Source organism: Rhamphochromis sp. 'chilingali' (genome assembly GCF_963969265.1).
Source record: "Rhamphochromis sp. 'chilingali' genome assembly, chromosome: 5".
Lineage (NCBI taxonomy): Eukaryota > Metazoa > Chordata > Actinopteri > Cichliformes > Cichlidae > Rhamphochromis > Rhamphochromis sp. 'chilingali'.
The window spans coordinates 7,948,398-7,975,793 of record NC_137932.1 but is presented as its reverse complement, the minus strand read 5'-3'; the positions used below and the strand labels follow the sequence as shown (position 1 = coordinate 7,975,793).

At 39.5% G+C, this 27,396-nt stretch overlaps 1 protein-coding gene across 2 annotated transcripts in view; it reads right to left on the bottom strand.

The window, feature by feature from the left end:
- Positions 1–27,396, bottom strand: part of nbas (NBAS subunit of NRZ tethering complex) — a 197,495-nt gene that overhangs the window by 59,042 nt on the left and 111,057 nt on the right. The window contains exons 44-50 of one of the 2 annotated variants that reach the window (XR_013971666.1): positions 24,881–25,131; positions 17,280–17,620; positions 15,111–15,335; positions 9,084–9,286; positions 5,103–5,192; positions 3,833–4,434; positions 3,127–3,257 (exon numbers count right to left, since the gene is read on the bottom strand). Coding sequence is in view for 1 of the 2 variants with exons in the window: in XM_080882594.1 (XP_080738720.1) it covers positions 3,074–3,257; positions 5,103–5,192; positions 9,084–9,286; positions 15,111–15,335; positions 17,280–17,620; positions 24,881–25,131 (1,294 nt within the window). In the remaining variant the exon portion in view is untranslated. Of the gene's footprint in view, positions 1–3,073; positions 3,258–3,832; positions 4,435–5,102; positions 5,193–9,083; positions 9,287–15,110; positions 15,336–17,279; positions 17,621–24,880; positions 25,132–27,396 lie in introns of those variants that run through there. The other variant, XM_080882594.1, reaches the window with a different exon arrangement.

Genomic DNA, 27,396 nt, shown 5'->3' with positions numbered 1-27,396 from the left:
TTTTACCTTCAGGCAAAGCCTGGCTCTCTGATTTAGAGTCTTCATGCTAAAAGCCTGGAAGCTGTCTACAACCAAAGGAATTGCATTGTGAGCTGGTATTAATGACTGAAATTAAGTTTCTTTCAGCTTGTCCCTTCCACCAAAAGGTTAGCAGTCAGTTTGACAGGACTGATGATCCACAATACAATTATAATGCATAACAGCAGACCAACAATAACCTTTCATTATCATTCGTATCCATGACTTTATCATCTTTGCTCCAAAACCTCATTAACATACATTTTGATATATTTTAAATCGATTTTTTTAATGTTTATTTTACTACTATCCATACATGATCCAGAAATGGCACAGTTGTTCTGGGCCAAAACTCATGAAAAGCCACTTAGGAAATGTGGAATTCTGAAATTCTTTTAGGAAAACATGGATCCTGTGTCCTCCAGACTAAAGTAGAGGGGGAACATCTGGATTCGTATCATTGCTTAGTTTAAAAGCCTGCATTTCTGATGGTGTGTGAGTGTATTAGTACCTATAGAGGTGGCAGCTTACACATCTGAAAGGCATCATCAGTGCTCAAAAAGAACGGTGACGAAATGGCCTGCCTGCACTCTAAACCTTCCACCAACTGAAAACATTTGGAGCAGCATGAAATGATAAATTTGAGAAGACGACCCAGGACTGTTGAGGAGCTAGAAATCTATATCAGCCAAGAATTGGGCAGCATTGTTTACAGGCTGTTTGTAAAGCAGAGGTAGATACAATTTTTTTATGTTCTACTGTGAAAAATACGGATAGAGCAATACCAAGTTATAGCAAGAAGAAGAAGGAACAAGAGTAGCTCGAGAAATACCAACCGCAAAAGCGCTCCCAGGGCTCGAGCTTGAAGGACAAACAAAGACTGTGTGTGTGTGTGTGTGTGAGAGACAGACTGTGCTTTGATCACTGAAAACAGTGTCATCCAGATATCTTTGTCAGAACAGCAAACACACAGAAGCTGAAAAGGAAGCATTACAGAAACATACTAGTGCTTTCAGTTCAATTCAAACTGTGGCTCGAGACCGTGGTTGTCATGGAAATCACAGCAGGCAACCCTTTTGCATGTCTATCTGAGTAATATGTGCATATGACACAGGAGGGCTGGGTATATACTAGTACGTATTATAGATGTGGCATTTTTCTATGAATATGTAGTCTGTGGGATGCTTTTAAGAAGGAGCTGCGCTGATTAGTTATGGAACCAGGGAGGAGAGGGGGAACATTACCAACTTCTTTCCTTCCTTCTTCCTCCCCTGTCACCTTTGTCAGAATCTGACTTTTTTTTTATTTCTTCTAAGCGAGCACCACTTCTCCCCTTTTCCTACACTTTTTCTCCCTTTCAGGCTGTAAGCCAGCATGATAAGGTCAGAGTGGGCCACAACAAAGTCTCCGGCGTGGCCTTGGGGCAGCTTCCTGCTGTCAGTGCCAGCTCTGCTTACGGGTGGTACCGGCCTAGCCAACATGATTAATGTGCAACTGCTTCCAGTCGAGCAGCTGACACAATGAAAAGTTGCTACAATTATTAAGGCAAAATGTAATAAATAAAAGAGTGAGTGCGCGTTGTTGTGCATGCGTTTGGACGAGAGTGTCAGTACAGATGTGAAAACACAAAAAGCATTTTCAACAGTCAAAAATCTTGAATAATCAACGTTAAAACAGACATTTGGCTACAAGAACCCCACTCTCACACTTAAAGGCCTTTTGGCTGCCTTAGGGAGAGATGAGAGAAAGTGGCACTTCATCTGAAACGAGTCTGGTTCTTACAACGTGACTTCTTTTAAAAGATTAATTAACAGATCCCTTGCATGTACGCTCTGTTAAGTGTGCGTGTGTGTGTGTGTGTATATTTCATCAGAACCTGCCAAATGTTAGGAGTTCGCCTAATTAGTTAAAGAGTCCGGGCCCACACACCTGTCTACCTGCGCTGACAATGGCCCAAGGCTGCCTGCATACATTTACACACTAATTATCCAGCTTGGGCCATTAATTAGTCAGTCAAATAACTTAGTGACTAGCCAGTCAGCTGTCTGCTATACCAGGGAGGGAGGAGGGGAGAGCCACAGCCACACACATACATACATACATATGTTACATACTACTGCAAATATGCAAATAACACATACGGATTAGTAATACTCACATATATTTATGCAGTTATTTCAAATCTAAACATTTATCCCTTAGTATGATTTTTAACACCTGGTTGTAGGAGCTTGTGCAAAACCCACTGTGGGTTACAAGCTTCAGACTCATAGTTTTTATCTCTAATTACATCTAAGAACTTGTTTCCACACATTCAAAGTTAAGTAGATTCCACTGACATGTGTTCATGTTGTCAAGAAACTGAGGCACTTTTCCTACACTGACATCTTTTAGAATGGAGCTACTTTATTTTACACTAAATGTGACATCCTGTTTTGTTTTTGTTTTTTGTTTTTTAAAAAAAGAGAGAAAACAAAGTTGTGTCAAATGTAATTAAAAATATAATTTAATGATTTGCAAAATGCAAAATGTTGTCTAGCAGAGCATTGCTGAAATGAGCAAGACAGTTTTCTGGACGACAGTGTATTGCTCCAAAACTTGGATATGAAGCTGTGCAAGTTATCCATGCCATGTGCCCACTGAAAACGACTCCCTGTGGTCTTTAGGTTGGAGACTGTGGATTTTTCCAACTGTCTGAGTCCATCATAAACGAGAATAATCCCAGAGATGTTATATTCAAGTTTTTTTGTATGATCACAACCATTTAATACTATTTTTTGATGGTGCTATTAAAATTAACACATTCGTTTTTGTATGTCTTCACACTAATGATTCTCTTCTCTTTCCATTTTCCTTTTTATCTTCTCTGCTTCTATTTTCTTTTGTACAAGCATGGACAACAGGAAATTCAGACCTCTCTACCCATCTGTAGATAGTTTTCCATGTGCTTCTGTAGAGCACTTTGTTTGTCAAGTAAAGTATATTTCTCACTTTGTTAGCATGAGGGTTAAATCTTCATAACTTCAAACACGTGTGAGAGCATCAGTAACATTACCTCTCTGTCCCTGAGAACAGCCTGAGTCCTGTAAAGCAGCAGAAGACGAACGTCACTGTCTCCGAGGCTGAAGTTACTCTCCAGAATTTGCAGCACGTCGATGCGAGGCCGAACGGGCAGAGATGCGTCACCGCAGAATGGACGCAGCCAAGCCAGGAGGTCATCTGAAGTGACGGTACTGTCACTGCAGAAGGATTTGAGAGGGAGGTTGACAGCAGGCAAAGTGAGGTACAGATAAAGAGACAGAGATTGAGAGACAAGGTGTAGAGTTCACACTAAGATGTCTAAATGTTACCAAGTAGTTTACTTGTTTCATTCAAGAAACAAGAAATTGCCTGTTAGACAGTTTGCACAAAGATTTGAGGACGTTAAACTGAGCTGTAGGAAACTGAGTATGTTATTCTGTTGGTTTTTTTTACAAACTAAATGATTCAACTATAGCTACAGTTACGTTGTGTCAAAGTTGTCAAATTTACATAAATCTTCGATCGCTAGCAATGTGACTCTGAAGTCCTATATCTGTGTAAGTTTTCTCCCCAACAAACACAACAATGTCGACGAAATGTTTTGCACCGTCAAAGACACCTGCGGTAGCACCCAAAAGGCAGAGGACGATGCTAACCGTCGCACAAAAAGTTGGACTTCTGGACATGCTAAAGGAAGATAGAAGTTACCGTATTTTTCGGACCATAAGGCACGTCGCATTATGAAGCACATTAAGCGAAACAAAACAGTCAGATACGTCAAATTTTACTCAACTCATTCTTCTTGCTTCCCCTACTTCCGTACCATTGATTCATTAATGTTGAATTCTCTCGCAGCTGCTCTATTCCCATGTTTTGGACCTGAAAACAGGGTTTGATCTTTGGTTTCATTCTATAATACCGACTTATTTTTCTACGAAGGTTTGAACTTTGAGGGTCTTTAAACAAGAGAGAAAAGTGTGAAAATGTTCATACCTGTCTGAGAAAAATGTATAAAGTGTATAGTGAGGGGTTTTACAGCCTTAAAACATCTATAATAATTGTAAAAAAATTAAGTTGACTACTTCGCGGATTTCACCTATCACATGTAATGAAATGCGCTATATAAATAAAATTACCATTACTACTGAGATGACTTAACAGTAAAATGGGAAATTTTAACAATATATCTCAATTCTTCCACTTTACATGATGTAAACGCTTGTGTAGTAATAAGGACATTTTCAAAACAATTAAGAACTTTATCATTAATTAAGAAAAACAGCAAATGTCTGTGAATTCAAAGGTTCCTCCAATGGTGTAGTGGTTAACACTTTTGCTTGGCAAGCGGAGGTTTCCAGCCGGAAATTCACTTTGGGTTTGGGTCAGGAAGGGAATCTGGGAAAAAAAGAGTTTGCTATAGTGGGTAGCTCCATATGTTTATCTTTGGTTATTACATTGAATAGAATACCAACAATAAAAACAAATAGTTTAGGTTATCTGTTACGTACTCTAGCATGTAACCGGCTATATGTTATGTCTTTGTCAGTAAGAAGTTAAAAGTCTACTATTTATGCCATTCTTCTTTGAAATTTCACATTTTCCAAAGTAATGCAGTGGGCATGACTGCACTATAATGCATTAATTTAAGGTTCTTTTGTCACAGATCCCTTGTTTTCATGTGCCTTGTTTGTCTTTTTGTCATGAAAAAGCTGACCAGGGTGCAATAGATGCTGTCAAAATGTTTTCGTCGTCAAAAAGAGCTACAAGACAGGCTGCCAGGTGCCTTTTGTCAGTTTATCTTCATTTATTTATCAGATATTTAACACTCAGCAGGTGTTAATTTCAGCCCTTGAATAGAACTGAAAAGATGCAGAGTGCAAAGAGAGGGTGACAAAAGCTGAAGAAAATCTTTAAGGCTTAGTTGATTTACATAAAACTCAAAATACAAGCGATTAAGTGCTGTGACATTGGCTGTGTGAGGACAGTTTAGTTTAGGGACTACAAAGGAAATCAGAGAATGGGTCACTGTAAGTATGTTGTATGAGATGACAGATGTAACCTACCCACTCTGCACACTGTTGTGCACAGCAGTCACCATGGCCTCCAGGACCCTGAGGGGTTGTGGGTAATTTGTCAGGGTGCATGGGTCTCCACTGAAAAACAAACCACATCACCACGATCATCTTACATAATCAGCTAATTAAGATAAGATTTTCAAATTAGCACAATGTCAAGGGACAGCAACTTAAAAAAAAAAAAAATCAAAGGCTTCCTTCTCAGGGATGGTGTTAGTTAAAAATGTGTCTGGCGGCAATTAAATGTTTGAAGGTAGTGAACCTTTGTTAAATTAACAATCATAAAATTATTTCAAGTCTTACAGACAAGATGAAACAGAAAAAAAACCCATTAATAGCCATCTCCAATGTGACAAGCTCATCGAGCCCGGTGGAAATTTACAAGAACACGTTAATTTTAATAATTTAAAGATGATAAAAAGAGGCGTAATGAGATGAGGTTCCACATAATAGTAGGTAAGCTTAAGAAGGTACATCATTAGTGCATTTGTAGAGTGGCTCTGGGTGCTGCTGTATGTGTGTGTGTGCACCATATGTTCACAGGCCATTTTTCACAACGAAAGAAAGAAACAAAGGGGAGGGAAAAAAGGTGATTTCCCCCGACTCACTTCCACTTTTCTGCTGGAATTGTATCCATACACATACACAAATAAACGTATGCCCCGGCCAATACATATAACTGCCTACACAATATACACACACACACACACACACACACGCGCGCTTTATACGCACACAACATACAGATGATCTGGGCAAGAAGTGGAAAGATGACGCAGCATTTTCTTTATTGGGTTTCACTACTTACATTTTGAATTTAAACACACACAAACAAAGCAGTTATGACAGATACAAAAGATGGCTATTAGTGTGAGGCTCAGGGATGCCTGCTGTACCAGACTCAAGGCTTTGAGAGAGCCAAAAACAAGACCGCCTCATTCATAACTGCCAAACACAATGCTTCAAGAAAGCCCCGAAACTACGGAAACGCACGCTCGCAGCCACACGCAGTCGACGCATAAAGGGATATTCATAATGTAAGAACACGGAGTGACGTGTTCAAGGTAAAGAAAACCCCCAGAGAATAAATAGGACTCTCTCTGTGTGCAGTCTTGCACCTGACACACACACCCAGACTCTGTGTGTGTGTGTGTGTGTGTGTGTGTGTGTATGGGAGCAGAGTGAGATCTGGAGGGGAACAGCTGTATCAGGCTGCATTAATTATAAAAAAGATAATGAATCAGAGAAAAGGGAAGAACATGTGCACGCAATAAAGTGTGTATGTGTGTGTGTTCATTAGGGATAATGACCTCCAAGTCTATACAAATACAAATGTGTGTGTGAGTGCCTGTGCGTGTGTGTGTGTCTGCAGATTCAGGTGCCATTTATCTGAAGCATGCACCATTGAGCAGCTATAAAAAAAGCTGGAAATGAGGCAGGATTATAATCACAGCGGGTGATACTCATTTATCAAGCCAATCAGATGGCCTGATGATATCTGGTTTTGTCAGTAAAACCCTGCTCGCTGGTCTGCCTGTCTGAGCAAAAAGCAAAATCATTTAAAAAAAATCATCTTCCAGTATGTTAAATCAAAACAACTCTCTATAATGGGTTTTAGCTCACTTCTTCTCAAGAAACTAAGTAACAAACATATACATGTATTCGTTGGATGTTATACAATGTTATACAAAGTGTTTACCGCGGCCCTTACATCTAGCACATCTGCAGACACATCTTGGTGAATCATCTCTGCCTTCCTTTTGAATTCTGGGAGCAGGAAAACACCAATAAAAGACTGTGAGCCCAACTCCCACAGGCAGCTACTGCAGATTCAGTTCAACACTTCAGGCATTTGTTTTGACAGTGTTCTTCCCACCAACATGCTCAGCCCAGAGTGGACAGATATATATACAGTATATTTTCAGATAACAACCAACAAAGATCAGGTCGTAGGTGGTGTCAGCAGGTGGCGCACAGTATGTTCAAAAGCCTGCTTTTGAGCTGAATGTAGACACTTCGCTTTGTCTGGATAGTTATAAAAATACATTAATTTTTCCATACAATCTGCACTGACAGATAATGAAAGGGTTACGTGTAGATGATAATGTTGTTTGGCAAGGCGCAACAGCGAATGTGAAAAAAAGATTAAATTAGCACAAAAGGGAGCCACACGTAGCAACCTGACATCTTAAATTTTCCTATTCCTTTATTCTGCTTGTCACAGCTGGTGGTATGTTTGATAGCACACAGCACACAAGATTACTGTACAACTGTAATTTTTCAACACTGTCCTAATATTAACAATTTTCTGAACAACTTGGGACTAACAGGGGGTCTAGCATTGTGCAACACAAGCTATGATTTACAGCCACAAAAATAATCACTAGCTTCAGACATCAGGCGGAGAATTAAGATATTTTTTTGACTTGAATTGAAGCTTGAGATGTATACATTGTTTATTTATTTTTGCTATTTTAGCTAGGCTGCAGTAAAGAATTTGATTGCAGTAAGAGGTGTGTAGCGGTTTGATCTCTTTGTACAGGTTTCTGTATGTGATCCTTTTGGCTCTCGGAGGAGGCGGACACACTTTTTCTCCTCTCCCTTATCTTCCCTGCTTAGTTCTACTCTCTCACAGTCTGTTTCTAAAACCTAAAGAGAATTATGGATTTGATCAACTGGTCTCTGAATGCTATTGACACCCTTTTCTCAAAAAAAAAAAAAAAAAAAAAAAAAAAAAAAATCCACACACACACTTATATATAGTGGAGAAATGGTCACAATTGGCAGCCAATGCAGCCAACTGTGGATGCTGGTGCTTCTAAACCCCGGCCTTTGAAGGTCTTAGCACTCTCTGCATTTATAAAGAGACTACAGAATGAGCTCCCTTACAGCATGGTAAAAGTGAAATGGCAGAGTGCAGTCCAGAGCATTCAGCTGAAGGCAACTTTTCAGGTTTTTTATGTGTGTGTGTTTTTTCTACTGAAAAAGAGCTTTAGCTAAAAATGTTTTAAGAGGAGAACCAGAGTTACCAACGTTTGGTTGTCTTGAGATGGAGAATCTCTGAAAGCTGTGGTTTTGTTTTTGTTTTTTTATGAATCCCAGATTACAAGTTTTCCCCTGCTTTCAGCTTTAAACTAAGCTGCTCACCTCATGATTACAGTTTCATAGCTCATCCACCTTTTGGGAAAAAAGTGAGTAGCGCTTTATATTACAGTTCCATAAAAACAGTAATATTTATGTGTTAATAGAGTTAATAATTAAGATTATTACATTGTTACATTATTATTACATTATTACACCAACTGCCAAAACCTCTGCTTTTACTGAGGCGCTCACAAATTTGATCAGCATCACCTGACTGCTATTTACCATCCTAACTTCTCTGAAAACAGTAAAGATGTACTTAATATTTCACAGGACTGCTTAGAGTCCTGTGAAAGCTTCCTTCCTTCACATGACTGTAGGCTGAAATAAAAAAAAAATCAAACCAGAAAAAAAAAAAAAAAAAAAAAAAAAGATTATTACATTGTTGCACTAGTCATTTTGCCTCATTGGTCCTTTTAAATGTCTACATTACTACCATTTGTGGTCTCTTATTACATTAGTAATAACAAGCTGCTACTTGGTTGTTAATTTGGTAATTGCATATTGCATTTACTTAGTTAATGCCTCTTTATTAACAAACTGCTTATCAAACATTAATCCATTATTAACATGTTATTACCAAGCCATTACAGAAAGTGCTGTTTTTCTCAAAATTATGCATATTTCAAGATTCAAGATTCTCTGTCATTGTGCATGTTGGGGCATTGTTGGGAAGTTACTAAAAGAAGATTAACTAACATTTGGCAGTGCATATCTTTGCAAACTATCTCAGTATGTACATAGGTATTGTCAGCACTTGACACCTCAGAGTTTTTTTGCATATACTGTAGAACATCAAGAACCTTGACATCGAAAATAAAATACCTGAGTGCAGCGACTACTCTCTCCACAGCATCGTGAAGGACACTTTTGAGAGACAGGTCTAAGGATCCAACAGTGACGCGCAGAAGCTCTCCAATCTGCTCCAGGGGCTGTCCATCAGTTGCCATAGTGACTGCTAACTCGCAGACTTTTGACCTCTCAGAACGGGACAAATCGTAAAGTTGACTGTAGGCCCGCAGCTGCTCCTAGAACAGGAACAAAACATGGAAAAAAGTAGCGAAACACAATGATGTTAAAAATAATGATTAAAGACTGAGGTAGTAGACTTAATCTCAACGTACAAGATCACAGTCTTTTTAGGGGCCATAAAATATTAAGACATTAGAGACAAACTAATATTAATGAGATGACAGAAAGAGTTCTTAAGGGGAGAAAAGGCACTGTGAAAAAAGTGCACAAAATTGTCAGAGATCAAGGACACGTGTGTCGTAGGGAGTACAAAATGTATTTAGTTAGGTTCACAATCATAACCTCTTTTGAAAAACAGAATGTAATAATTTGCAAATTTAAAGCTGTGCAGAGTGCATTGATGACCCATCCAGGAGGTTACAAAAGAACCCAGAACAACTGCAGCCCTAACTTACATTAGTTAAGGTCAGAGTTCATGACTCTTCAATAAGAAAGAGACTGGGCAAAAACGCATCCATGGGAGAATTTCAAGACGAAAACTACTGCTGACCGAAAAGAACAGAAAGGCTCGTCTCACAATTACCAAAGAAAAACACATCTATATGAAAATATTCTGTGGACTGATGAGTGGGAGGTTTGAGTCCCGTTACATCTAAAAGTAATACAGCAATTCATTAAAAAAAAAAAAAAAAAAATCAACCCACCAGTCCAACATGGTGGCGATAGTGTTGCCAAGGGTGGCGCAACCACTTATTAGGTTTAGGAGTTAATTATTTTTTTCACATACAGTAGGCCAAAGTAGGTTTGGATAACCTTTTTCCTTAATAAATGAAAAATTTAAAACTGCATTTTGCATTTAATCAGGTATCTGAGTCTAATATTAAAGCTTAAGTGTGACAAATATGCAAATAAACTAAGACATCAGAAAGAGGACAAATGCTTTTCCTGGCACTGTACATTACCATTTACTCTTCTGTGTCACATGCAGACATTTTCAATGTGTGAGTGTCATTATCAGGCTTTTGGCTCTATTAATGCATGGTCACATGCCTCTGGTTATTACATTTTACACCCCTATCTGACTTTTCAGCTAAACGCTACAAGCATAAATGCCAGAGGATAAGGCTGACAAGGTCTTTGGAGTTGCCAGAAGCTAAAGGTTATTTAATTGCTGATACTTTCCTCCTTTCACACATGGTGTCCAATACGGCACTGTACTAGCAGTTAGTAAGTGCACATAATATAAAAAAAAAACATGCTTCATGAGTTTCAGCATATTGTTTTTACTACTACTTTAATGACCAAATAAATAACTCCTTCAGAATAAGTTTTGAAAAATAATGCACTTCTAAAGATATCCATATTTTAATTAGTTGTAAGAAAAACATGAACTTAAACACCTCGCTCCAGTTCTCAAAGTATATGCATGAAAGGATTCAGTAATTACTCTATCCCATCTTGATTTGTTTCATTAATCATTGTTGAACCATGGCCACTTTTCACTATTCATTCTATAAACCTTTTTTTTTTTTTTTTTTTTTACATGGCATATAAAGTAAAAGCACTGCATATTGTTTTGGAGGGATGATTACTGGTCATCCCAGTTCAATATTTACACTAATTAATGAGCAAAAACCTTCAATTAAAATGTGTTCCTCATGTGTCCAATTTCAAACAACATTGTAAATACTTTCAGGGTCAGTGACATACAACAAGTCAAGCACTAGAAAAAATTAAGACAGGTCCAGAGAGCAAGAAGGAAACTTCAGCCCAGGCAGCTGCAGAAGTCATAAATGCGGTTCAATTTCATGCATAAAAGATGGATTTGGTGTGCGTTTGCGGCAATGCTGTCATGTTCCCCAGGGAACCTTCCAACATTCAGTCTAATCAAACCCTTCAGTGCCTGTTGCAGCTGCAGTAGAATTGAGCTCAAGCCATTGAAAGACCCTCCTCCTAAACTAAGGTCGCTTTTTGATACAACCTCTCAGCAGGAAGCTACATTCAGACAGTTCAGTCGCAGTATCAGGAAATGTAATGTCTGCTTTCTGTGTCTTGTGTGTCTTTTCCAAATCCACCATTAAAATACCACTTGGAAATCGTCCAAATCTATAAGCTATTTTAACAGTGAAGGTGTTTGGCACATGTTTAAACAGATTCAACAAGGTGCTGGAAACACTCCTCAGAGATTCTGGCTCACATCGACATGACAGCATCACATATTTTCTGCAGATATGTCAGCTGCACATCAATAATGTGAATCTCCTATTCTATCATGCCCCAAAGGATTGAAATATGGTGTGAACTGCAATCTGGTGTGCATCTGAAATGAACTTATTGTCATGTTCAAGAAACCAGTTTGACATGATTTGGGCTTCTGTGATATGGTGAGTTATCCTACTGGAAGGAGCCATTAGAAGATGGGCTCATTATGGTCGCAAAGGGTTGAACATGAGTCAGCTAATCAGGCTCATTGTGGTGTATAAACGACATTCATATTGTTTACATTAAATTGGACTTCTACTATCCCAATGTTGCTACCTGACAACGTGAGCTTGTGTGAACTGTTGCCCATCTTTAACCGATGACTGTGGGTTCAACGTGTTGTGCATTCAGAGATGCTCTGCATACCTTTGTTCTAACTATCCCTATCAGCTCAAAGCAGTCTGGCAATTCTCCTGTGACCTCTGACATCAACAGTGCATTTTCACCCAAAGAACTGCCGCTCACTGGATTTTCTCTTTTTTGGATCATTCTCTGTAAACCCTGGAAATGGTTTTGCAGAATAACCCTAATAGATCAGATGTTTTTGAAATAGACTAGACTGTCTGCCACCAATAATGATGCCATGTGGAAAGTCACTTAGATTACCATTCTTCCTCATTCTGATTTTCAGTTTGAACCTCAGCAGGTCGTCTTGACCCGGTCTTCATACTTAAATGCCCTTAGGTATTGCTCTGTGATTAGCATATTTGCCCTAATGTGCAGTTGAACAGGTGTACCGAACTAATGTGCTGGTAAGTATTCAGGTTACTCAAATACATACATTCCTTATGTTGACATCATATTTATGCTAGGAATATCAAATATGCATGATATTTTCTCTGTATATTCAATTTCAAAGCATAATATCAGCTAAAGCCTGAAGAGTGTCTTGTTGTGTAACATCTCTTTTGTGGATATCCTTTTAGTTTCACGGATGCATTCTGCAGCACTCAGTGCCAAGAGCCAGACCACGAATGCCTGTCAGAAAAAATTAGCACTTTAAGTAAAGCGCCAGTTAGAGGAAATGGACATGATGATGACATGATGAGTGTGTCATGAAACTAAGCTCTCAATTCATTGCTCTCTGTTCCAATCCTTAGCTATGATCACAAGAGAGTTTAAGGACAAAGAAAGTAGCGGGTATGAGGCTCCTCCAAAGAGTAGCAGCTAGGGGAAAAAAGGGCATGTAATAGGGATTCCCATTTCACCTGGAGGATACGGGGGACGCTGGTAGGATAATGGAGATCTTAGCCACTCTGTGTATCATTGTGCAGCCTCAGTGTGTGGATGAAAAATAAGGCTATTGTTAATTTTGTTAATATTATATACTACTCTAAAGTGTAATTATCAAGGACATGGTTTTCATAGCCCACAGTATGTGATTCACCACATCAAAAGGAATATGGAACATAGAAAGGAATAGCCCTGCTGCTGCAGAGACAAATCACACGATCTGTTGTTATTATTTTCTTTGCTGTTTTTCTCACAATTGCACGAGTTAATAGTTTAAAAATCACTATTTACAATATCAAGAACATGCCATTTGATGTCCTTATTGTAGGTCAAGGCCTCTGTGTTAGATTCTTTGTGTTAGAAAGGTTTAACAATATTTCTAGCAGCTGGTCACGTACACTTGATAAACGACCACAGTATAGCCAAACAGAGCCTACAGAGCTTCTTGTATCTATCTCTCCCTACCTATCTGCCCCTTTCTGGTTCTTATATCCATTATTTTAATACATCTCCAAGGATACAATTACATCCTCCACCAAAAAAAGGAAAGTTATACATAGAGGATGCAGTGTTTGTGTGTGTGCTTGTGTATGTGTGTGTGCGCCCATGTATGCATCAGTGACTCTGCCCTAAAGCTCTGCCTGGTAATTCTTGTGTCTTCCACTCTATTATGGAGGGTATGTGCTTTTAAACACAGTTAAAACTGGGACAAAATATTATTAACTTGCACAGTGTGGGGGTCAGAAATCACCAGTTTTCAATGATATCTTGTCGCATAGCAACACTTAGCTCGCCAAGTTATAATGTCCCCTCCCTCTAGCCCCAGATTCAGACTGTGTATACACACACAGACAGCCACAGCGAGGTGACAGTGGGGTAAGTCAGTGTGACTTTGCTTAATGAGATACAGCATGGTGCTTGTACCGTATATGCGTCCATACGGCAGGGCTCATTTGAAACAGCAGACCACAGATTTACATTAATATACCCTTGACTGGCCTTTCTGAGGCTGGGAAGAGCTTAGCCGAGCAGAACCACCCCCAAAATATACAACACACATACCCACACATAGACACAAGCGTTACAAGTACTGTATATGCAGATGGAAATTAGCCCAAGGCTATAATCTGGCATATTTACATTTGTTAAAATGTTCATTAATATGTATTGCCCCTCTTTCTAAAAAATAAATAAATAAATAAATAAAATATGCAGGCACCATTTGTATGTCCAGCCAAAGGTGACCTTATGAACTGGCAAAGAAGTAAGAAGTGAGAGTCAAATGTCTTCTTCACTTCAGGGCCTATTAAACTTACCGTTCCATAGGCAATTGCATTTGTGTGGGGATTGCATTTCTTCACTGATTTTGCTTCCAAGGAGCCAAAGATACACCGAGCTCAAGGGATGAAACGCTGTTGTGCCTACTAATAACAGACAGCTTAAAAAACTCATTTAAAACTTATTTTTAGACACTTCGTTACTAGCAGCCTGTTGCAGAAACATAATTTGTTCTCATTTCTTTAGCTGAGTCTATGAAAAATGCCAAAGATAACAAAGTTTGACAGGCATAAAATAGGCTTTCTGTTCAAATAAATTACAAGAAAGCTTGTCTGAAAGAGTTCAAGCTGTGTTGAAGAATAAAGGTGGTTGTACCAAATATTGACTTTCAGGCTGTTAGAATGGTACAAACTCTTCTTATATACTGTATTTGCATCAATGGTTGCACATTTCAAGAAATCGCTAAACTCATTCCCCCATTTTACCAAAATATAAAGAGATGAGAGGTGGCTCAAGACTTTTGCACAGCACTATGAATGTAAGACTTCTGAATTGACTGAGTTTATACATGGATGCTGCTGATCAGCTGATCAGTTAAAAGCAGAAGTTAGAAGCAACTGAAGAATTTGCTCTTTTAACAGTAATGATTCTTTTATATATACAGTACACACAAAAACATAAATAATGATATTAATAATCCATCCACACAAACAAGCTAGCTTTATTTTGGAACCATTTTTGTGTGACTAGCCACATGCCTCATTTCTTTGAAAAGTAGATCAGCTCATGCGTTTTTGATTTTTGCATCATTTTTTATGCAAATTCTTTGTGTTTCTTTGTGTTTCCCATGAAAACAAACTGGGTTTGGCTGGATAATAGTTGTAATTATTTACCACTTAAGTTTGTGGATTAGAATGATTGCACGATACATTGTACTGCGTGCTAAAGAATAATTTTGTCCCCAATTTAATTAACCAGCTGGCAAATATCGCTCTTAAACTTTGTGTGTTCTTTCAATGGATCATTAAAAGCACATTTACACAAAGAGCAAATCTCACTCTCCGAAAAAGAATAAAATGGCTCAAGTGTTTGGCAGATGGGGCTTACCTCCTGGCTGTCTTTGAGTGACAGAATGAAGGGATGACTCAGAGTGTCCAGGTGGGCCTGAGATTGCTGCAGGTGTGCTAGAGCCTCATCAAAAGTCATTCCTGCAGGGTCCGTCCCTTCCTGCTCCCTACTGTCATCACCTCCTCTCTTCCTGTTCTTCTCACCCAGCTGGCGCAGGGCTTTGGTGGCTCGCTTTATCACCTCCAACCTCGCTTGGATGCTCAACTGGACATGAAATGGATGGAAGAAAGAGAATGGGAGAGAGGTGGAAGTTGGGGAGGTGTTGAATTGAGCAAAGAGAGAGGTGCTCAAGTTCTATACTCGTAAATTCATTTAAAATGGACCGAGTTAAAGAGAGGTAGGTACAACCTAATCTATCTGCATTTCAATACTATCAGGAACTTAAGTAGCATGTGCATGTGTATAAGGAGTGTGTGTTTGAGTGAGAGGGATCATAGCTGCCAGCCTGGAGTAATTGATTTTATTCAGACTGAGCAGGTTAACCATTCATGGGGAGAAGAGTGGGCCTCGGGCTACAGGAGGTTTTTATGCTTGCACAGAAACGCACAAACTTAGACCCCGACAAGACACACACACACATTCACACTTTCAACATGTGCTACATATACCCCATTTTGAATTTGCAGTAATCTTCACCGAGATCGTCAGAACATTTCTCTGGCAAGTAAGACGCTCATTTAAATTGAGTTTATTTAACAATAATAATAATAATAATAATAATAATAATAATGGATTGCATTTATATAGCGCTTTTCGGGGCCCTCAAAGTGCTTTTTACAATTCCACTATTAAGTCACTCTCACATTCACACACTGGTGGAGGCAGCTACAGTTGTAGCCACAGCTGCCCTGGGGCACACTGACAGAAACAAGGCTGCCATATCGCGCCATCGGACCCTCTGGCCATCACCAGTAGGTGGCAGTTGAAGTGTCTTGCCCAAGGACACAATGACCGAGACTGTCCGAGCCGGGGCTCGAACCGGCAACCTTCCGGTTACAGCCACGATCGCCCTTTGTTCTGTTTGTATTTGTACAAATGTGTTATGAAGTGTGTATCCTACTGAATCAAATCCAGGTATTCACAGCCAACATCAGTCAGAGTCTCGGGTAAGGTTAGAAAAGAAGTTAGAAGTTGAGTAAGATGGGATGCATCCACCAAAGAGGTTAGCTGAGATCAATAATCTGTTTCCCTTCAGAAAAAAATGTCCAATGGGAAGTTTTGCATGCATTTCAATCCTTGGCCTTGTAGGAAATTAATCAACGATGGCAACGGTGAATCAATTCATCATTGCCACCCAATGGTCAAAAGGTCGAAAACATTCCCAAATGTGAGAAGGGACTCGATTTTCCCTTTGCACGTCCGAGGAGGACAGAAGAAAGAGAAGAGAGGGATGGTAATGGCAGAGGGAGTGGACGGTGTCTTCCTGAGAGGTAATCTGCATGTTAAAGAACACAAAGGGAAAACATTGCCTCCTGGGAATTGGAGTTTAATTGGCTCTGAAGTCAAGAGGGATCAATTAGCTCTCTTGGAGTGGTAGGGAAAGAGAAGGGACACAGGACAAAAATAGAAAAAAAAGGGAAGGTCTGGAGAAGGGTGATGGCAGGGTGCCAGGGCGAAGGAAAAAAAAGAACAGCAGGCTACTATTGATAAGGTGCACTGAGGCACTTTAAGTCTACTGCAGGACAATTTTTCACAGTCCTGTAATTATGTGGCTGACATTCCTTGTGAAATTTTATAATTTCTTTTATAAATCATGACTGGTATGTGCTTTGAGGCTGCAGAAAGTGGATGGGAACAGAATAATGTATTTGAAATTAGGAGAGGGCTTTTGGCATTCCAGAAATTGGGCCACATGCATTAGAGAAGACCGGCACGACGATGATGAGTGAGGAGTGAGGAAAATGACAGTTTGATGTAGTGAGTGAAAATCCCCGCAATCTTCCCTTTAACCAAATACGAATCCTTCCTTTGCGGCAGAAACCAACTACCTTCTGTGCTGCAATTAACCAGAGACTGTCTACCTATCACAGCTCCTACCTGAGAAAGTAATAGAAAATAGAGCCTCTTCTGCTCAAACGACCCCCGCCCCCGTCATAGAATAATTTCTATGAAAAAAATGCCCCTCTGTTTGGTCCAATTAAGGCTTACGTTTTTAGATGCATCAAGAGAGAAGGTGATGTTATCCAGGAAGCGGACAGCGTCGCCAGGGGCCAGCCTGTCCAGGTATTTGGCACAAGTGTCGTAAGCGTGTAGGTAGTCTTGGTCGCTCTGAGGGGGTCTCTTCAGCAGCTGGGGGTCCCCTTTCCAGAACACCTTCTGCAGCCATACTGCGTGGACTGCACTGGCGGACACCGTGGCCCCACCACTGCCGGGCAAAGGCAAACGATTGGCAAGTTTGGAGATGGACAACACATTCTGACTGGTCAGCACTGGTTGAAGAGTGGCCAGTGGATCCGAGGATTCATCCGTGAGCTTCCGATAGTTCAAACCTGCAAGCGTGAAAGACATATTACACGTTTACAACACTTTCACCTTAAAAATGTGTTTGCCTCTTCACTGAAGTCTCGAGCTATATCATCAAAAAAAAGAACAAGTATACTTGGATGCTCCTCCCTTGTCCTTGTGTACTGGGATCTTTGACACTCCTTTGTATGTCTCAATTATGCAAGGTTGATGTTGAACACTTACAAAAAGCTGTAGTAGCTTTACATTAGCTTTATGTTTAGCTCAAGGTACTTTAAACATGGCATAACAAAGGTCCTTTTACTGCTACAACATCAAGATCAATAATGGGAATTGTAAAAAGAGTATTTACATATGAACAATAAGCATGTTTATTCTCCACGGCAGAGTATAAAATTGCATTGTGTCGGAAGGGGAACACAATGTACCATTTTTATAGTGTGCATACAGTGCATGGCTTCTGTATTACTATTCTTTCTGTTTTCTGTGACAACCAAGCAGACGAGAGATTTGCACAGGACGTTGAATATTCCATCACATGACAGAAAAGCATCAGGAGATGAAAAGCATCTCAGGAAAGAGTAAACAGCGGATGTGAACAACAAGGATCGCGTGTGACCTGCGTGTGAAAGGGGTGCCGGCCGTCTCTGCCTGCATGCAAACATGTACAGTTTGACTGTCAAACTGTCTGCATGCATCATATTTACCACTGCAGTACCCCCGGAGTAGGCATTTGTGTGTGTGTGTATGAGAGAGAGCGAGAGAGCCGGTGGTGTGCTCTTGGTCTCCAGCGCTATCAGACAGACGCATTACTGTAGCAACGCTACATGGCCTGTCTGGGCTTTAAATATTTTAACACGGGTCTGCCTGTGGGGAAGGTTCTGTCAATGCTGCTTGAAATCATTCACACAATCACAAGCATACACGCACACACACAAAACTTTCCAGGTTGAACCCACATACACAAACACACACACACCTTCCAGACAGGCCCAGACAGACATGTAAACCACAAATACTTACATATGTACTCTTTCCCTCCGGCTTCACCTGCCCCACCCACTCCTCATATTGCCTCTCTTTCCCCCTTTCCACTAGAGCCCGCTCAGACGGTCACCTGGTACTGTGTCTGAAAATGTGATGAGCACCACCTGTCTCCAACACATCTGAAAGCCTCTGTAAGTACATCTGGGTGGGCTAGTTTGCATGTGTCTGTTCAGGACTGCAAATGAGTCATTTTGAATGAGCATGTCAGAAGAGTTGGAAAGTGTTGGTAGAAAGTTAGAGGCCCCAGAGACACGGCAACAGCCTGTGTATCAGTTTTGCTGCAGGAAGTGTGAATACGTGGGTTATGTTTCAACAGTATGTGTGTGCATGTGTGTGAATGAGTGAGTGAGAGCGAGACATACAGTACAGAAAGTGTTAGCGTGAAAGTGTTATTGTCACAAAGTCACTATATGCGCTTGTGCATGCATATAAAGTCAATCTGGCTTAGTGTGTATATGCGTGTGCATTAATCTATTAGTACTCATGATGCTGCAACTCCTGGTAGCTTATGTGGTGCAATAAAGCATGGACTTTGGTTCTCCCCATGGCTGAACGGCATTTATGCAACTGTCAGCACCTATGCTGCCTGTTTAAAACTAGTGCATCCATTTTCTTTTATTTTCTGTGTTTTTAAGCTGGTTTAGGGCAACATTAGCAGCTCTATCCATGCTTCCCTGAAATCAAGACGTTATTCTGCATTCTGTATAAAATATTTCTTAAAAACAGAATACTGTGGAAAAGCCTTGAGTCACCTTTCGATTCTTTATATTTTACTAGACAAATGGGAAATAGGGGCCGAAATGTATTGAAATGTGGCAAAATTTATGCAAATATCGTAAATAAGGCTAAAACAGAGTTTGTGCAATTCTCTTGAGCTTGAAAGCCAATATTGGGTAAGACCACCTATATTAAACACAGCCTGAACTCTTTTAAGTAAGCTTTCTTGTCATTTATGGAAGTAGTCTTTAGGATTAATTCTCCGGGCTTCTTGAAGGACATTCCAAAGACTGCCTTCTTGTGTAATTTGAACCTTCTCTCCCAGTTTCCCTTTCCTAAAGTTGAGTCCACTGAAACCAATTCACTCAGCGGACATTACTTTGAAGGTGACATCCGGTCGACATGCAAGGCTCCGGCTACCTAGGTAACCTCTTAATGTACTTACTACCAGTTCATGTTTCAATCAATAGTACTCATGAATCTCATTGGTAGCCGCTTCAGTCACTTGCTTGGGAGTTTATTATCAGGTCCTGTGCTGAGCTCGCCTGCGGTTATTTTGCCTGTGGCCATGTGAAGTCACTCACTGTTATTTATTTTCTATGGTGTCTCATCGTCACGCCACATCTAGCATATGAAACCAGCTGGTTTTTGTGACAGGCTGCTAGTAACAAGTTCTCCAAAATTGAAGATACAATTTAAAATAGGTTCTTTGCCAAGTTTTTCATTATGTGTAGGCACAACCCTGCTTCATCCCTTCAGTTAGGCCTTTTCTGGTTTCATAGGTCAATGTTAAGTGGCTAAACAAATAAAAAGCATTTCTCTGGAAATGCTCATGTACAAGGACTGGGCTTAAAATGAGTGATATAGTAGGCAGTGTCCAAAGTATAAATCTGAAAGACCTTCAGAAAACCTGAAGAACTATTGCTCACAAGCAGTTTAAAAAAAATTACAAGAAAGTCTGGCTAGTGGGGAGAAAAATATAAAAAAGGAAGTACTCTAGGAGCAGAGCGCAAACCTCCACCAAGGCAGAACTACAAAGTTGATAGAAGTTTGTAGTTCAGTAAAAATCAGATAAGGGTAGCAACAGATATTGACTCTGATTATACAAACATTATGTTGGAGTAGGTAATAGATAAGGGGACTTGATTTGTTAATAACAATATTAACTTGAGGGTATTATATAATATTATACTACAGTATATTTCTAACTTCCTCTTGACAATGCTTTAATTCGAATACTTTTAGTTTAAGGTCAACTTGAAAGAAAGGCAGATGTGAAATGTAAAAATACGGTCAAATGTGACATATTTGCATACAAACTATAAGAAATATTAGATATTTAGAATACCAATATAATAGTATCATTCCCTAAATATTGGCATTACAAAAAAGGTATTATAATTTTTACTAGTTTTAATGATAAAAGGCATTTTATGAAGATCTGACCTTATTTGACCTTGAAGAAGAGGCCAGAGGTCCAAATTGACATCAGATTTACAATTTACTTGGTGTACTGACAACATTTACACTATGCTGTCAGTACACCAGTGGCAGTAAGAAACAGTTTTAAATAGCTCTATAAAGTTTCATTATAACCTCCTCAGTGGAGGTAATCAAAAAGGAATTAAGGCTCAAGAGTTTTGTACAACACTGTAAAAATAAATGTAGACTTAACAATGTAAAATTGCCTTGAGTTCATATTGTTCTGTCTATTGACTAACTAGTCTTCTGTTCATCTTCTACACAGATCATCAACTGCTGAGGAACCTTTTGCCCAGAAGATGCAGTTTGAGCCTCATCTTGCTTTGTTTACAAGGTTTATGTCTCCCCTGTGAAGAGCTGGGCTTATATTTGGATTGCTTCATAAAAGGTCCCATTCAGACCACCTGCACATGTGATTGCAATTTCCTTATACATCTCTAACTTCAGCCTAGAAAAACAGTTCTTTGAGTGGTAAACCTTCAGCCGCTGTCATTGTGAGTTGCAAATAAGCGATAGAAGCACAAACGGGAGAAAACAGCGAGATGCTAATATAGTGATGTGGCAGTAATTGTGCATTAGTGAAACTGAAAAGCAGCAGTGGGAGTTAGTGCATTTAAAGTTAATTTCATTTTTCTTACTTTATGTTAAACTGCATCCCAGTCTTGATGTGGATGTCTCAGTGTTGTGTGTGTACGTGATTTGGGCATGTGTGGTTCAGTGTGTTAAACAGAGACATGTGTCACCAGTAAAAGCTGTGGCGCTATCAGGAGCAGAAGGAGGAAGTGAGGCGTGAAAACACAGCTGACACCTGGCTGACCTTTACTGAACTTTTCCAAGAAGTGACACCAGCTTCACCCGTACGCAACAAAGTTTGAGCACTCTAGCCTGGAGCGCTGAACCAGTGACATGATGTCCTGGGAGAGGACCGAGTGCAATGCTTTCTCTCAGACCCTTGGTATATCAATAGGATTGATGCTGAATTGTTTTCCTTTTTCACTTCACAGCCATATCGTTATAGTTTTGCATGGTTCAACCCTGCTACTCTTCATCTTTGAAAACATCTACATGAGCTAATAGAAAAAAAAGGAAGCAGAATAAGATCAAAGGGCAAGATGAATCAGACAAAGGATAATATGTGTAACTGGCACTATCAGGATGTCATCGGAGGTGTTTTATTTGTTCTTCCCAGTCAAACGTTAGCGACTAGCTTTATTCAGACGGTCAGTTGTTGTTTTTTTAAAATTCCACATGACAACCGCTGACCAGAAGCAATGTCAGCATCTGTGTGTGAGTCATCAGTCATGTCGAGACAGATTGTCTTCAAGTCTGGACTTTTACTTCCTGACAGCACAGGCCAGAGGTGTTTTTTACCCACCAGTAACAGGTGCACTATCCCTATGAATTTGTTTTTTTTGTTGCGTTTCACTCTTCAGAAACTGCATTCTTCAGTAAACGAAGGCTATTATTTAGTCTGCAAATAGAAATGGCAGCACTCTGTTTTTCTAAAGTATAACCCTGTTTGCCGAATGCAAAATGACTTCCCTCATGATTTCACACAAAACGCTTTTTAAATAAGTGGAATTATACAGAAATTTAAAAGCAAGAAATGTTGCCATGATTTTTTTTTTCTGGTTCATTTTGTTTTGGGTTTTTTTTCCAGTAGTGACAACCTGTCAAAGAGTCTAGCATTCCTTGTAGGACTGGATAATTGCCTGACATGGGAGGGTCATCAACTCGTGTACCTGGGACCTCCCGTCTAAAAATGCTGGCCCACAGACGCACTTTGTATTCTATTCTCTGTGCCTGGCATCAGCTATTTGCATTTGCAACTTCAATAACTTACTACTTACTAAAAAAAACATAGCAATTCATTACCAGGTCTTATATTAGGTAAATACAACCCCAGATTAACCAAAACACATGATATATTGCACCACATCATTATCATTTTAACAAAAACTAAGACACAATGCACAAGCATTGTGTGAAAAGCTAAACACGCCTTTACTGCTATCACAGGTAATGGAGCATTGAGGTGTATGTTAACAAAAGGCCATGGAGGAAAGACATCAGCAATATCATCAGAGAAGCAAATGTTGCTGCTGATCGGGGTTATAAGGCCCTTTCCAAACAATTTGAAGTTCATCATTCTAAAGCGAATGCATTCACAGCTGCCAATCTTCCCATGGGTGGACATTTCAGCAAATTCACCCAAGGTCAGACAGTGCAATACTCAATGAAAATGAAAGAACCCAAGATCTACATCTCAAACTCCCTGGGCCTCAGTTAGCATGTAAAATGTTAAAGCTTATGGCAGTACAGTTTAAAAAAAAGCCAAACAAGGCTTGCATGGAAGGGTTGCCAGGAGAAAGCCTCTTCTGCCTAAAAACAACATGGAAACATGGCTTAGGTTTACAAAGCTACATCAGAACAAACCACAAGGCTTGTGGAATAATAACCCTCGCTCGCGCTCAGTGTGTACGTAAATCACGCGTAAGAACATTTCAATGATTTCTCAGAAAGTCTCTGACCATGCAGACAAACAAATGAAGGTCTGGCTGTCTTAGGATGTCTAAAACCAAGTATTTAAAATGAATACTACCCTTAGCAGTACTACTAATACCATGATCATCATTATCATCATTGTTTTCATTATTATGATTATTACTACAAGTATTAGCAGTAGTATTATGATCATTATTAGTAGTAGTAGTCGTCATATTTGGTCATTATTTACAGTTTTCCAAAACACAATAAGCCAAAATTACAGTTAAATAAGAAAAATTAAAAATGAAACTGCATGTAAAGAAAGCAAAATACTAAATGGGAGGCTGTAAATTTTAACATTTTAAGTTAAAAAATATATGTATAAAATATCTCTTTTTTTTTCTTAAATTATCTTCATTAAAAATTATTTATATTATTGTGAAATGTCACCATTCACATTATCCTGCTATTAGCTGGAGAATCTGGATTTTTCTTTATATTTCATTGCAGTGAGTTTCTCCTCTAGAGCTGACGGATCACATGTTCCTTGTCCTTTGCCTACTTTCTTCTTTTTCTTGCAGTCTGTTAGTACTTTTTCATATCATCTTTCATGTCCAAACTTTTCTTTTTCACTTGAGCCACAGTGAATGTCCCCGGGGAAACAACATTCAGAACCTCCATTATTTCAACCGGAGTCTTGCTGCGGTGGGACTTTAAGAGAGCTGTCCATAAATGAGTGCCTGCAAGCCTCAATGAACTGAAGCCACACTGTAAAGAAGAATGGGCTAAAATTCCTCCACGACAATGTGAGATACTAATAAAGTCATACAAAAAATAATTACTTCAAGTTATTACTGCTTAAGGTGCTTCTACAAGCTAGGGAATCATGGGACGTACTCAGTTCCTCACACACTGCTTCTGTATATTGGCTTAGTTTTTGTTAAATAATGACATGGGTTGATGTGGTGTATGTTTTATAGTTTAGCTGAAACTGTATTTGCCTAACTTTAAAACATGCTAAGGACCAGATGATCTTTATTAAATCCTGAAACATAAAAGCCAAGAATTTTTTTAAAACCATAACTACATCTTTTCATTGCCAATATTGCTGATACTGCAGGCTTCCAGACTTCATTGTCGTTTTATTTGTTTTATAATAATAAATTCCACTTGAATTAATCTGATTTATTGCTTGGACTTCATATCTATCATTTTCCTGGCACAGGGTTGTAAAACAGTAATGGCATGCTTAGTACTAAATAAATCTGACTAACTGTTATAGATTAAAATGTATTTTAAAGTGGGTCAGGGGTCCCTGTGTCCTTACAGTGACTGGTCTATCTTAGACCAACATGGTGTTAGTGGAGCTCCTGTGATTGGTCATGCAAGAAGTCACTTCCCCTTTATAAGATTCCCCACTTGGTTTTCAGAGAACCGTGGTTATGTCAGTAACAAAACGTTTTAGCTGGGGGATTTGTCAGAACAACAATCAAAATGCCAGTTATGAACTACATATACTATATAATCACCATAAAAAACAGTGTACACCTCACCGTTGGCAACAGCTCGAAGCTTCTTGAGCAGTTTAACATGAGAGTCTGGCTTAATGGTGGTGGTGACGTAAGGCTCACAGCCCGCAGCATCTAGTAAGGTGTAGTAGTAGAGCAGGCGGTTGAGGTCGGTTCCTTCCACAGTGGGAAGAACATATTTCATCATGTGGCTGTAAAAGGCCTGAGGGTTACACTTTAAAGTCTCAAACAAGCTGAGGGATTCGCTCCGGGTTTCAATATCCTTGGTGGAGAGGCTGTGGAAGAGAAAACGGGAATGGAATAAGAAAAACAGGGAAAAATGTGCAGAAAATGAAATGAAAATATAATTTTATATAGCTGGATTTGTAGTAAACACACAACAATAGCCTGGCCTACTATCAGTTTAAAGCTTTTACATATGTGGTTGTAAAAACCTGCTGTTTGTAATGGCTTCACAAAAAAATATCTATTGGTACGCAGTGTGTGAACACTTGAAGTTTCAGGCATCAGAAAGGAAAAGATCTGAGCCTTTCATATAGACAGCAATAGCCACTATGCCTGAAAGAGATGAGAAAAAAAACACAGCTAACCAAAAAAAGAAAAACCCACACATTTCATCAACAGAAAATCAAAGAGAAGACTACCAGCAATGGAGACTATTTGGCTCCAAAGTCATTTCTGAAAACAGTAGCGCTAAAAACAGTGGTGCAAAAACACAAGAGCAATCTGCAGGCTTATCACAAAGCATACAGGTTGCACAAGACGTGTGCACATCCTTGCTAAGCGTGTTTTGCTACAAATCTCAGTCAAGATCAGCAGGTGGTCTAAAGAGCAAAAGAAAAAGTGAAAAGAACACAAGCAAAAACACTGGAAAGAGGATGACAAAAAAAAAAAACTTGGAGAACCACAAACAAAAGTTAAGCAGGGAGCGATACAAAGAACGAAAAGGCAAAGGCGAAGTAAAGCTAGTTGCTTGAAGTCACCGAGGGGCTCCGAGCAATCTGTGGCTTCATGGGAGTGCGTTTGTGTGAGTGGAAGTCTGTTTATCTGTCAGAACGGGACAACATCAAAGGGAACAATGCTTCCTCTGGGCTCTCTGTCAGGCTTTCGCTAATGAAAAAAATATAGAGCCTGGCTGCGGCACGGCAGCTGACAATAAGCTCGATAATGTAAATAACACTAATCATCCTCACAACAGGGGCTCTAATAAGGCTGGAGTCAACAGAACGACTAACTTAGAGTGAAGACACCCTCGCTCGCTCTTCCTCTCGTCTCCCTCTTAAGCGTACGCAGGCGGCCCGTCACCCCAATCAAAGTCTGATGTTTCACTAGTTAATCACGCTAGCTCCAAAGTGCCTAAAAACACTGCGATGCAAGAAGAATTGCAAGAGAAATTGCGACTTATCCAGCCAGGACTTTTTTTTGAGGGGCATTATAAGCAACTACACAAAGGCACAGAAGCTGGCAGAGAGTGCTCAGTTTTCATGCCAAGCTCTGCTTTATCTCCTCCCTGCCCCTCTATTCTTTCAATTGACAAAAGGTGTTCACTGCATCTTTGCTCACATTAGGAGCATATCTTCTTCTCAGTATCCACAGCTGGCAGCGTGTTTTCGGTCAACATATATAGAGCCTGATAGCTTTATTAAAAGTTTGCTGCGTAGTGGCTTACCTACTGCCGTTTGCTTGGTGGCATTTCGCTGCTCACACAACACAGTTTGCTACTTTATCTTGGTTGTGGTTATTTCTCTGTGATATCCGGAGCGTCACATTGCAGTCTTCTCTTGTTTGTTATAAAACTCTGCTGAAGTAAAGAGCCAATTTGTCCAGGGGAGAATAACAGTTAGGTCCATAAATTGCTGGATGAAGTCAGCTTTGTACACCACCACAGTGGATTTTAAAATCAGTCAATATTATGATTGAAGCGCAGACTTTCAGCTTTGATTCAGGGGGGTTTCAAAAATTACAGACATTTGTAGACCCTTCCCCATTTCAGAGGCTCAAAATTAATAGATAAGCACAACAGAATTTAAAACAAAAGGTTATTCTTTATACTTAGTCGATGATCGCCTGAAGTTTTGAATCCATGGATACCAAATGCTGTTTCCTCCTTTTACTTTCTTTTACTGCAGCCACCTTCAGTTACTGCTTGTTTGTGACTCTTTATGAATTTTGTATTTTATTTTAATAACATAATTCAATAAATATACTCTGTTGGGTTGAGATTAACTTGACCATTAAAATGGTAAATAGTAAATGAACTAGTTCAATTATGGCGCTTCCTACTCTGCTTGAGCACTCAAAGTATTTTCTGCTACAGGCCTCATTCACCTATTTGCACACATTCATAAAAGCATTTTTTTTCTATGCGTGTTTTCTACCTAACATTCACACTCCAATGAACACGTCGGAAACAACTTGGGGTTTAGTTGCCCAACAGTACTTTGGCATGCAAACTGGAGCAGCCAAGAATAAAACCACCTGCTCTACCTTCTGAACCACAGCCAACCCAAAAAATAGAAGAATATCCCATTTCTTTACTG